General features: G+C 47.7%; 1 protein-coding gene across 11 annotated transcripts in view; it reads right to left on the bottom strand.

Moving 5' to 3' along the window:
• The window catches only part of SLC24A3 (solute carrier family 24 member 3), a 197,734-nt gene that overhangs the window by 46,267 nt on the left and 138,678 nt on the right, over nt 1–12,789 (bottom strand). For 9 of the 11 annotated variants that reach the window (XR_015708928.1, XR_015708927.1, XR_015708926.1 and 6 more), the window contains 4 exons: nt 7,939–8,013; nt 3,601–3,626; nt 1,845–1,898; nt 134–279 (listed from right to left, as the gene is read on the bottom strand). Coding sequence is in view for 8 of the 11 variants with exons in the window: in XM_087777228.1 (XP_087633354.1) it covers nt 134–279; nt 1,845–1,898; nt 3,601–3,626; nt 7,939–8,013 (301 nt within the window). In the remaining 3 variants the exon portion in view is untranslated. The remainder of the gene's footprint in view (nt 1–133; nt 280–1,844; nt 1,899–3,600; nt 3,627–7,938; nt 8,014–12,789) is intronic. The other 2 variants (XM_087777231.1, XM_087777232.1) reach the window with 2 other exon arrangements.

Genomic DNA, 12,789 nt, shown 5'->3' on the forward strand with positions numbered 1-12,789 from the left:
CTGGCAGGGGGGGTTACAAAAGGGCCACCTCCCCGCCTATTTCATGGCTGATAAACAGAAGCAGTCCACACCGCGTGACTAGTGGACAAACTTGTAAACATTTAGAATGATGCAAGTAAGCAGGGTGACTTACTGGAACAGTTACCTTTCTTTAGTAATACCACTGTGGCATCGCAGTTGCTGTTATCGTCCATTTCCGTGCTATTTGCTAAACCGTTCACCATATTGGCGGTGTTTTTTGTCTTCCTTTCAAAGCAGTGATGTATGGTTGAGTTGTACCTGCACAAATGAAACAAACTCTAGATGTACCTTTGCTTCTTCTGTGTGGATTTCTTGACACTCTTCCTTTCCTAGACTCATCTCCTGTGTGACCCAACTAAGGGAGGGAAGAAAACCCCTCTGGTTTTGAGGAAATCTAGCCACAATGTTCCAGAGCTCTAACTAAATTGTATACAGTGCAATCTCTCCATACCCAGAAGGCTATGAAAGATACAAGACATGAATCTTGAATGACATGTATGCTTATGCGTTGTGTGTAATTAATATTCTGTATAGCAAATAATGATTACTTGTCATCATCCAAATTTATTGTTTATCACATAATCACACCTGAACATGAGTGTTGTTTTACCTGTGAAGACTGACCACAGAAACACAGGACCATATGCTAAGTTCCATCTCAACTTGGTGGGGGGGGGGGGAGGGAAATCTTTGTTTCTTATTTTATTTAGAGTAGCCAGGAGCTGACACAAACATGAGCTGAGGATCTCACCACGATACTCAAAGGCAAGGGTAGACCACTGTGAACACCTGGCCGAGGTCCCTAACCAGGCCGACAACCTCCCCAGCTACACCCAAACAGGTCTGAAACATCTGTTCACACTACAGCATTGCTTTCAGAAAAAAAATCCATTCTAGATTCAGACATTACAATTGTCTGCTTTGCTGGCGAGTTACTTGTTGCAAGGGTGAAGCTACCCTCCACGTTAAAGAAAGTTTCTAGTTATTAGAAGCGAAATGAATTCTGACTTGTGTTCCCTTCAGCCCAGCCTGAGTGTTTTGCTGTTCTCACTGAGAATTGCTCTCACAATATTTACTCTATTCATAGTTTCAAAACAAATCTCTACTCTTGCTTGTTGAGACAAGACCACTGGTGTGCTTGGCAGCTGGTAGGTTTTGTTGAATGTTCCAGTTTAAATCTGGGTTTCCTTTCCACTGGCTTTTAAAAACAAGGCAGGAGGAGGGGAACCAAACAGCAGAACAGACTAGCTTTGCTAGCATGAACTTGTGTGAAAGAAATTACACAGGTCAGATGCTCAGAAAATCAATGTTGATTGTGCTGTAGTTTTATCATGGGTCTCCAAGCAAGCAAGAACAAACTGCTGTGGAGTTCTGCACCCATAAAAAGCGGACTGGAATCTCCCGTGTGCTTATTTCTGAGTAGGGATGCTAAAGTGAAGTCAGAAGAGGCTGCTCTGGAGGGACTCGGAGACGGATTCAGTTCTCTGCTCTGCCACAGACTTGCTGCATTAGCCTTGGTCAGTTCACACAGGGTGAGATCTGTAAAGCATCATCCACCTTTAGATGTCTGAGCCTCGGATCTGTACTATGGGGATAAGCAGCCCCTTCCTGCCTCATCAGGATAAATTACAGATAAGTACATGACAGGGCAAGGTGCTTTAACCCCTGCTATTGGAGGTGCTGCTGGCGTGCAAGCTGGGTGATGCAATGGAAGCCCTGCCCACCGCCTGCGGCTCTCTCTCTAGTTACCTTTGCAACCTCTGGAAAAGCACTGGATCAGGGAGCCTTACAATCTTAACAAGCCGAGGGCACATTTGACTTACTTCATGATAACAATGTAGATGACATACATCAGCACTAAGACTAAGGACTCCCACCTGCGAACAAGAGCGAGACAGAAAACACATCAGAGCAGGACACGGCAGTCGGCTGCCCGAGTTCAGCCATCCCATCTGTCGCGCCATGAACTTGCAGAAAGGCTTGACCCTCTTGGGCTGTCTCAGCACACCTCTAGAAAAGTGGATGTGTAAAGAAACGGCTCACACACCCACGTGTGATGCCTTTGTTGTCTTGACTGCTGCTCTGGTTTTACTTGGCCAAATCAACCCGTCAGCTAAGAACAAGTGACTACACCCAGAAGTTCAGTAAACAAATTGCACACCCAAGGAACACCGACGCTTCTGTAAGGACAAAACCTGCGGGGCTGTGGCAGAGGGAGGGGAGCAGCCATCCTGCTCTGCCTGCATGGGTGTAAAGCAGGTTGTTGGGCTTTTTGAGCATGCTAAAGCACACCAATCATGCCGAGACAACCCGAAGAAGGGGCGGCTGCTCTTTCGCTACTGCTGCTGCATAACCACTGAGAATGCAGCAGGCAGCAGTTGAAACTGCTGATTAGATATTGTCAGGTTCTTCTCCACTGTTCCTGTGTCAAACTAATGAAATTTGTATGAAAACAAAAGAGAATATGACTTTTAGAACTTGTTTCTAGATAATCTTTTTCATTGATCAAAATGCTGTATTCTGCATAGTTCCCTATGGCAAACTGCTAGTCCTTGTGGAAATCATCCACTATCAGGCTGCTATATACTAACACTTGTGAGCCATGTTCTCTTTAAGGATTTTGAGACCTTGCACTAACCATATCAGTATCTCATTCCCTGCTTCTGGCAGTTCAACGCTTGGCTTCCACGTTGATGTGTTTTAGTCGAAGGGCACAGTCAAATACAATTGGGCTTCGAGTCAATTTTAGTCAAAAAAAACCAAAACAAAACAAAGAAAAACAAGCCATTGCAAAACTCAGTGTTTCAGAAATCCTTCGCTGAAATTCAACATAAATCCCCCAGTGAGAACAAGTTTAAGAAAACATGCAACCCCAAAAGCCTGACTCCCCCTAGTGCCTGTAATCTAAATAATACCGACTGTGAGTGAAATCAAAGCTACCACTGTCACTCTACGAGCCCTGAGAGGTGCTGAAAAGAAAACCGTGAAAGCAAAACAACTGAAAGTACTCTTTTAAAAGTGTCTGAGGCCCTCCTAGCCTATCATACCTATTGCAGTAGATTTAATCACATTCATGGGATTATTAACGTGTATATATATATTTTTTTCTTTCTTTAAACCAGTCATTTGCTCTTTAATATTGCCTTAGGAGCTGCTTCTTTTTAAGTTATTAAATTATTAAAAATCCGAATATTGGAACACACTTATTTATGACTGCTTGGGTGGCCCTTTCCATCCCCAGGTGGCTGACATCCCTGGCACACCGGCACCCAAGCAGCCGCCTCTGCCTCTGCTGAGCGCGCTGCCATCCCCCGGCTGCCGCAGGGTGGGCAGAGGGCACCGACGGCCGCCACTGTATCGGGGAACAGTCTGAGTGATGCTCTCCTAGGCTTTCCTCTCTGGCTCAGAAAATCAGTTATTCTAGCCCATCTTGTGCTGAGGTTTCTCACGCAGCAGGAAACCGCTGTCTGAATCGCCCCGCAGAACTTCTCAGCTTTCCCCTCCTCTCCTGATGAACCCTACTTAGTGCAGCTTTTGTGGTATAACCAGGAAAAAAGGAAAGAAAAGGGATTCACTTACCAGGAAACTTTTTCGTCATAAATAAACTGTGGAGAAAAGGTTTAAAAATAGGCATGTTATACACGAAATCACAGCTGGAAACAGCTCATCACCTGAGCAGGGGACAGAGCGGGCAGAGCAACCCAGGGCTCAGGGCAACGGGATTAAGCTCTGGTCTGTTCTGGCACCGTGCTCCTGCCCAGCCCTTGAACTTTCCAACCCTTAGTTTCTCTCACCTAGCAAAGGCAGGCAGGTACTCCTTCCCAAATACCACGGGATCCTTGCATAACCGGGGCTATTGCAGCAGCGGAGCAGAAGCGGTTACAGGGCAAACAGAAGTGAGTCAGAGAAGGGGCTGCACCTGCCTGCGAACCGCACGGCCGGCCTCGCCGGAGACACGGCCTCCTCCCCTGACCTGTTCCTGGGTGGCAGCCGGGCGATCAGCGTGCAGATTTACAGCCAGCTCCACAGCTGCCCTGAAATTTCGCTGGCTAAAAACCGGGCCCAAGGAAATAATGCATTTCCTTAAGATCTACGCAATCACCGCGCTAGCTGACTTTAACTACTGTGACAGTCTTTTAGCAGACGGACGCTGAAGCTTTCGTAACAAGGCTGCGCAAGCCTCCTTGGGAAAGAAACGTGTCTCCTCCTGCGTGCGTAAGATGCTCCACGCTAGCGAAGAAACGGCCCAGGCCAGAGAGGCGAAGGGCGTTTGCCCGTGGCGCCGGGTCTCGGGAGGACTGAGGAGGCAGACGCTGGGAGGCGGCCGGCAGGTGGCTGCAGCGCTGCACAGCTGGGCCCTTCCCCAGCCCGCGCTCCACCGCCACCGCCACCAGCCCTGCGGGAGCAGCGGGGCTGCCACCCTCCCTGGCTGGCGACACCCCTGTGTCTCTGCTTCTCCTTCCACCTCACGTGGACGTCTGTGGAGGGCCGCTCTCGCTGCCGGTCTCGGCTGTCGCTCAGAGAGCGGGGGACCCCAGCGCGACTCAGCCTGCGTGCCGCGACCCACCTGCCGCAGCTGCTGCAGCAGGAGGGCCCGAGGGCTGCCAGGCCGCCTCGCTTGCACGCAGGGTGCCCCGGAGGGCCGGCCGGGCCGCCTGGCCTGGGCTGCAGCAGGAGGGCCGGAGGGCCGGCCAGGCTGCCTGGCCACCTGGCCTGAGCGCAGGGTGCCCGGGAGGGCCAGCCCTTCATGGCAGTACGGGGCCTCTCCAGGAGGTCGGAGCTGGGGTTGCACACAGCAGCCTGCAGCCCCGGTCAGCCTCGGCGAGCAGCCTGCTTTCCGCGCAGTCCTTCCAAAGCGCCCGCGCCGGCTTTCAGCTCGCGCGGTGCGGAGAGGCGGAAATGCCGCGTTTGCACGAGGGAAACACATCCATGGCAGCGCACCAGAGAAAAGGGAGGGGAAGGGAACGAGCCTCTGAAAGCACGACGAAACGCTGCCCTTCAGCTGTATAGCCTGTAAATAGCGACTCCGGCGTGACAGCCAGCACCAAGCAATAGTTACATTGGTTACTGGAAGAAAACATGACCACAAAACATTATGTGTGTTATAAGTCACAGCTCCGAGTCACTGTGATCTAATCTGACAAGGCCTGTTTTAGGTTACACTGTGTTGGTGTGATGGGACATGAAAGCGTGTGCATTGACCTTTGTGATTAAAAATAGCACCCGTCCCACTTTTGTCACTAGTGACTCCGACCACGTCCCTTCAAGTTAAGATACGTAGGCATCTTTTTCCTCTCAAGGGAAATAAGAAGTAATAGTTTTGCCAAGCTCTACAAGAAGACAAGGTAGCTTCATAATATTATTTTAAGGTTAAAAAAAAAAAAAATCACAGGGCTGAATCAAGGTGAGGTAAGTATGGTAAGCGCAGTTTATCCACTTCTAATCTCTGTGATTTAGAGTTCACTCATTCTTATCCAATGGCCTGGAGCACCAAACAGGTGAGTTTATACTGCTTTGCTATTTATTACTGCAGCACTGCAATTCCTTTGCTAGTGGAAATGGAAGGAGACAAAGTCGCATTGATTTACCCGGCAGAATATCAAGCTTTTTAAAGTTGCTGAATCTTAACATTGGCAGGAATTGTAATTATTTCCCCTCAAGTGTATTTATGATTAGTAAAGACAGCAGCGGAGTGCAACTTATAATACAGCACTGCAAGCTGCTGTTTAAAATACTATGAGAACAACCTTCTACAAGCAATATCATCCCTCAAGAAAGATGATTGTATTTCAGCTGCAGCAAAGTCTCAATGCCCTGATATGGCAAATTATCCCTATATGGCAAAGCATCTACGCGCCTTCTAAAATTTAAGGCAGACAGAAATGTGAGAAAGGGGGAACTGCACGCAGGTCGCGCCACGCGCTGCATGGAGTCTGTGGCTTGTCTCCCAGCAGAGGCATCAGGGACTGGAGAGTCAGTATTTGAATAACAATGTGCTGCCACCCAAATTTGATTCTGCCTTAAAAGGATAGGAAAGATCCGAGCCACTGTGAAGCCATGGGTCCCTGGGTGAGTGAAGGGGAGGAGAAACTTCTTAAACTGAAGCAGCGTTTGACTCTGAAAGGAAAAATCCTCATCTGCCATCAACTGGGGAGCAATATTGCATATAAAAGGGTCGGTAAATCAGCTGGGGGCTAAATCTTTAACCATTTAAAATGTTTTCCCTTCCTCCCATCTTTCTCTGTTTTTCTCTAACAGGTGTTTAACAGTCATTTGCAATGATTGCTGTGGAGTAATGCTGAAGAGAAGTGGGATCTCCCAAGCCACAATTAGCCATGTAGGGCTGTACCGTGGGAGTAAGAGTTCTGGCAATGCCTTCAAGCCTCCACTAATGCCTGGAGCTGCACAGTCCTGCTGCCCTGGCTGCATGAAGGACCTTGAACCTCACAGCTAAGATGAGCAGAAGAGTGGGCATACATTTGGAGGGAAGGTAACCCGAGGCTTAGGAAAACAATAACACTATCCTGATATTATGGGGTACACTCCCAAAAGAAAAGGACTTCTGCAGTTCTGTAATTACGAACAGCAGCTTATAAAGTATAGGAGAGAAGTCTGAGGGATAGCAGAGATGTCTGTTCAATGAGCCATACAACTCTCTTGTTACATAGGATATGTAGCTAGGAATTTCAGGGCTGCACCGGACACAATACAATAGAGAGTGGTTCTCAACATCCTGAAGCAGCTGACAACCACAAGGATGAACCAGCCATCAAAAAAACCTGCCTTGCTTTAAGAATTTAAAAACTCAGGACAGATTCAACAGAGTTTTAACTTGTCTGCCACCGTGCCATAAATGAAACCCCCAATCGGAACAACAGGAGGCTAAATGCCAGGCAGCTGCCCCCATCTGTGCTTCCCATGGAGTAAACTAAGAGAATGCCCGCTGCGTGTCTTTAAGCTCTTGCAGTGTAATTTGTTAGAATTAGTGGGGGCGGCCAAGTTTGTTGTTGAGGAACACTTTTTGGTGTGAGGTTACTGTCAAGCTGTCAAAGCAAAGAAAAAAAGTTTTTTGTTTTGCAGCTCATTGCAAATAACTATGTAGAAAAGTTATTTTTCATCAGGTGCAAAAAGGCTGACCTTGCAGTGTGGGGAATAAAAGTACAAACAGTTTGAGGCAAACCCTCTGTTTCAGATTAGAAAGATATAGGCCTTGGCACCTACAGAATATGTATAGTATACAGGCATGTGCAGAATGAAGGCAAACCAAAACACACTGTTGAAACTGCGACTAATAAGCGCAAGCTTCAGAAATGCAAGTGTTCATCTTCTGTCTCTCAAGTTCCCTTCTTGCTTACATATGGAAGTTAACCTCACAAAATCACTCTTCCTTTCTTAGGGAATCCAGGGTCCTAGACTAGGCGGGGCGGGAAAACAAAAAAAAAAAAACCCAAAAAAACCCCCAAAACCAAAACTCAAAAAAAAGCAAAGTAGCAACTGTTACCAGGAAACTCAATTTTTACATTTCCTGACTTAGTTTGGTCTTGGTTGCAAAGGCAATGCTAAACTGATGGCAGTGTCTTTAAACACTCGTGCTAACATTTTTTGACTGTATAGCCCGATTCTGAGAGACTCAGAGTACTTACTGAGCTTGACGACAGCTGGAATAGGAGCAGCACTAAGCATTACTGAAACTGTAGCCCTCATTAGAGAATTTGCTGCTAGCGTGCACTGAACAAGACCTGCCCTAATTATGTGTGGAAAAACTACTGTTTTGTAGTTGTCGAGGATTTCTTTCCTCTGGGCACAAATGCTGCCTCCTTACAGGTCAGTTAGACTTTTTTTAGGAAGCTGTGAGGGTTGCTGTCAGGAGAGGACTGACCTTCAAAACAGTAAGAGGAATAACCTTCAAAAACTTACCACAATGAGTGCAACAACAGACAGTGTATAGTAGATTGAATCTCTCAAGAGACTCCACGACGACAGTGCAACGACCTGGGAAGACAGGCAAAGAGAGGATGTCAGCCAGGCTCTCACCAGCACGATGGCCACGCTAACAGCGTGTGCCAGAGTTAGGCCCATCATTCTGCGTAAGCCGGCCCCACGCATGCTAGGGCATGAAGAGGAGACCCCAGCCAGGAAACGCACCGGCTTTCTGCGGCTGCTGGAGGAACAGCCGCTAGGGAGATGGGGGAAGGCCAAATCTGAAGACTAAAAGGTTTGAGGTCATGGGCAGCAGACGACTTCCACGCAAAGTCACAGACATGCTAAATCACACCAGTGTTGTTAAAGCCATGGAAAGGGGAACCAAGTCCCAGGCATTTATGGATGACAGAGCAGTTTCCCACCAGCTCAGCAGGCTATCTGATATCCTTTTCCCCCTGAAAGCACTCCCATACACAGACGACACAGCCTGCAGCAGCCGTCCCTGCAGGCTGAGCTGTCCCCCAGGCCTGGCTGTGTGCTGCAGCCGGAGGCAGCTGAACCGCAGGCAGGCGCGGGGCTGCCTGCCGCAGAGGGGACTGTGAGTGCTGCTGCTGTCAGGGCAGCGGGAAGGGGCTCAGCTTTACCGGCAGGACCCTTCTGTGCCAGCGCTGACGCTCAACGAGCGTCTTGATGGAGAATGGTCACAGGAGACAAAGAGCCCTGTTGAGTCCCCGGGACAGGACGTGACCACTCCTTCCACTCACCCCGCGATTCGCATCTGCTTCTTGTATTAATTTTCCCCAGCGTGGGACTCCTGCCTTCCTTGAGAGGGGAAACCAGCCTGAAATGCTGAGCAAGAGTGCAAGGTATGAACGGTCCAGTAGGCAGGGGAGCACCACCAGCCACAGTCCCCAGCTGCTGCCTAGCAATGGGGGTCCTCCCCATCCTTGTCCTACCACCACGTGCCTACGGCCACTGCGAGTCCAGCTGCTGCCATCTCATACACTGGGTTTCCAGGAATTTTAGACTGCTGGATGATGGGTTGTCCTTGCTAAAAATGTCAACTTGACCCATGCTGACTCATTCAGGGGAGGATAACTTGGACAACAGAAGTCGCACTGCAAAACAAGAGTCTGACAGCACAGAGCAGCCAGATCCCCAGCACACTGCTAGCCTGAACCTCGGCAGAGCCACAGCTTCACCCACCACACTGGCGAGTATCGCTACAGCTCCACGTGCATTTGCACAGGTTTTGGGACAGATACTCAACGTTCCAGCAAAGCGTTAAGAACAAAACCGAGGAATTTATATGCAACAGAGAATAAAATGGGATTGCTATGCAGTTCATTTCACTTGACGCCTTCCAAAGCCACGGAAACGAGGAGAAATCGAGCAATTCAGATCTTAGAACAAAAAAATACCAGTGAATAAGTTAGCCCATAACTTCATTAACAGCACTCAAAAGGGCAGATTAAAAGCAGTCACGTGGGGGTAACATCTTCAGTATGATTATATTTTTTGCAGCCCTAGGAAGTCCCCTCAGTAGAAGCTTCTCCTCATGTCTTTATTTCCCATTTCTGGAGCGCATTTCAAACACTGCGGGTCACATCCTTCACAGGTGTATGCCACAAGGAGGCAGACAGGAGGAGATGGCTAATTTACACTGATTTGCATCTGGCCCCTGAATGTACAAATGAGTTTCCTGACCACATCCTCCAGTCATGCTCGTGCATGAATTCAGTCAAACAAACAGTAACTTCGTTTTCATTTCTATGATATCTAAAAAAAGGTCCTATTTCAGAGTGCTAGCAAAAATAGTTTCCCAGATTTCTCTGCATAGTAACTCTTACAATATTGGAATTTTCCAGAACTGCTAGCAAAACAAATGCTGTAGAAAGATACTGACCAGTATACTTAAAAATCTCTGCAGCCTCTTAATACTATGGTTTTTTAAAGTGGATGTAATTTATGCCCAGTGTAAAGTCTCTTTATGCAACCATTGACATGTAAGAAACTCCTACCTAAAATAAAAAAGCAGGCCTTTAAAGTCCTCGAGTCAGATTAGACAATGCATTTCAATGCCTGTAGGGACAGATGAATGGAGATGCTTTATGATGGAAATTTCCAAATGTAGAAACCTGGAGCCGGGTTCATAATTCTGTTCAGAGATCCTTAATTAAATCTCACATCTTATAGATAGCGTGCCCCTTCATTTTGACTGAGCAATTTTTGTAAGAGAGTTTATAAAATAATTTGACATTATTCCACTCAGCTTTTATGATGCTGCTTACGGTCCCACTCTTCTCAGCATGGATGCTGGTGGGGATTTTATAGCTGTAAACTTAAGCTCTGCATAATGAAAGTTACAACATTTCTGAAACAAATGACAAACTCCCTATGAACAGACTTGCTGGCAACTGTCGCTCTTCTATCTAATAAACTCTCTGCTGGGTATAGGGGGTGCCACCATGCAGCACAGCCTCCCTGCCAAAGCAAGATGTCCCGGTTACTGTGAGTCAAGCTAGCGCCTCTCCTGTTCTTTGGTATTCTACAATTCTCTTGAAGGTGGCCCGCAATATTTTCCCAGGGAATTTTCCGCAGACACCTGAACGAGCACATTAAGATCCAGATGGTTAAATGCAGCTATCTAGCAGGGACCTAGTGCACAGAAGTCACAGATACTGTGGGAATCGCAAGGACTCTTGCATTGATTTCAGATTGGATTGAAGGGAACATGCTCGTGCCGGGACTTGTACAGGCTGCTCACGTTTCACAGACATCCTAGTAGGTCTCCCTGATGCAGTCACTACAGGGCAATTAAATCCCAGCTCTCCTTAGGGCCTGAGTCATTTAACTGAAGTCTTTGAACCATCTGATCACTGGGAAGAACAATCTGATATAGGAAAGTCATGCACGTAAGGTAACCATGCACGGAGGGTAAAAGGAGCTAATTAGCACTGAGGGAAATGGCAGTACTTTCAGCCTGCTGACAAGAATCGTGTAGTCTAGTTATAACTGTCAAGACCTTGAATGCCTAAGTTGTGCCATATAGTCTTGCAGCAACCAAGGACTCCACATAAATCTTAATGCACTGGAAACCACTTAAATTACAGTTTAGCAGACTTAAGGCAGAAAGGAAATCAGAGAAGCAATCAGCTTGGGTAAAAACGTGATCAAATTTAAGTTTCAAATCAGCAATACTGTAACCCAGCGGAGAGCTGGAGAGCCAAGCATAAGGAGGCAACTGTAAAACCACCGATTGCCAGGTTTCCTCTGAAGGAAGTACCCGAAATTCAAACCCCAGACAAGGGACCGTTAGCCCTCTCTTAACTACTACACGGGGGACTGAACCTGGCATTCCCAGAGCTGAAAGGAAGAGCTCTTTAGTCCAGGCTTAAATGAGAGCAACCCCCGACAAGTCCGACATAGATGAGGACCCACAGTGCACACTCACCTGCATGCCGCAGCATCATTCCTACGGGTAAAATGACCCATATTAGATATTTGGTTTCTCATTGGTAAACTTTTGCCCTGCAAACTCTTATGTACAGCATTTACTACTCAAAATGCTTATTTCCCTTTTTTAAGGTCTGCAGAGCGGAGAAATCAAGATTTTGTCAGTTTCAGTTTGATTTCTGCAGTTCTTAACTCCTGAAGCAGTGGCCCCGTGCAGCACACACAGTCTCTTCCACCTAGCGCACACATGGAGGTAAGCCGCCAGGGAGAAAAATCACTGAAAATCAGACACCGGCACCTGCTGCTCTTGGCACCTCAGTTAGCTCAGGGCACCCAGGGCCTCAGTGGCAACATACTCCATGCCCCATCCTAGAGCTGCACCATTTACCCTCTATAAAATTGATGCTTCTCTCTTCTGCTCTTCCAAATTATTTCTCTCCCCTTAGCAGTGCGGAAGCTCTTCTCCCATCCAGAAGAGACCTGGCGTCAGAGGGCATCCAGCTGGCTGTTTTACAGCCCGCTGCTCGCCTCCTCGCCCCGTTACGGTGACGGGCCCAAGATGAAGCGTGTGGTGCAGAACATCGCTGCTGCTACCTTAGTAAGGATGTTTGCGCGGCTGCTGCTGCCAACAAAGGTGGCAAGGCAGTCCAGAGGTGTATGCGCTGCTGGATATTTTCTCTGCTCACCTTTCCAGGGGAAGCATGTCGAATGTTATCTGAGCACATCCACGTTCTTCAGGGATCTTTTTCAGTCTGAATTGTTCCAGGGCTTTTCCTCCTCTCCTGGCCCGTTCTTTGCTCGACATTCTTGGGCTGAATGGTCAGCTACAAACACTGCCTGGAAATGCCAGGCTTTGGAAGCAATCTTCCTAATCTTGTTTCTCTGTTACCCTCTGGCACAGAAGGTCTAGATTTTCAGGTATTAAGAGCTAATAACTTAATTTGTTAATGTGGAGAGGCAGGAATGCTTGGGCGAGGGTGTCAAAAGATTAAAGACAATCCCCGCGGCGATTAGCCTTAAGACTCTACAGAGATCAACAGAGATGTGCCGACGGTGAATCCACCATCAGTGCCTCACAGCTGGAAGCATCTCCTTCCCAGCTGAAGTGCACACGGTGTTGTTGACTTCTCGTGTGTAGTTTGGTTCATTGATGTTAGATCTTGACAGAGAGATTGCTGTTCAGCAGAATGTGTTTTTGGGCAAAGATGAAGGTTTCTCATGAGTTTTAAAGGGAAGTGGTAGAACATCTCTAATTCATTAGACATAGTTTTAATACAAACATATCTCCTACAGCACTGCACCACAAGCAAATGCTCCTCAGTGACTGACCACGGTTGCTCTTTTGGGTATGTCTTCCGTGCAGCTCTGGGGTCCAAGGGTGCTTCCAAA

This window comes from Nipponia nippon, unplaced genomic scaffold, assembly GCF_047370975.1.
Source record: "Nipponia nippon isolate SJK-2023a ecotype South Korea unplaced genomic scaffold, ASM4737097v1 scaffold_4, whole genome shotgun sequence".
Classification (NCBI taxonomy): Eukaryota; Metazoa; Chordata; class Aves; order Pelecaniformes; family Threskiornithidae; genus Nipponia; species Nipponia nippon.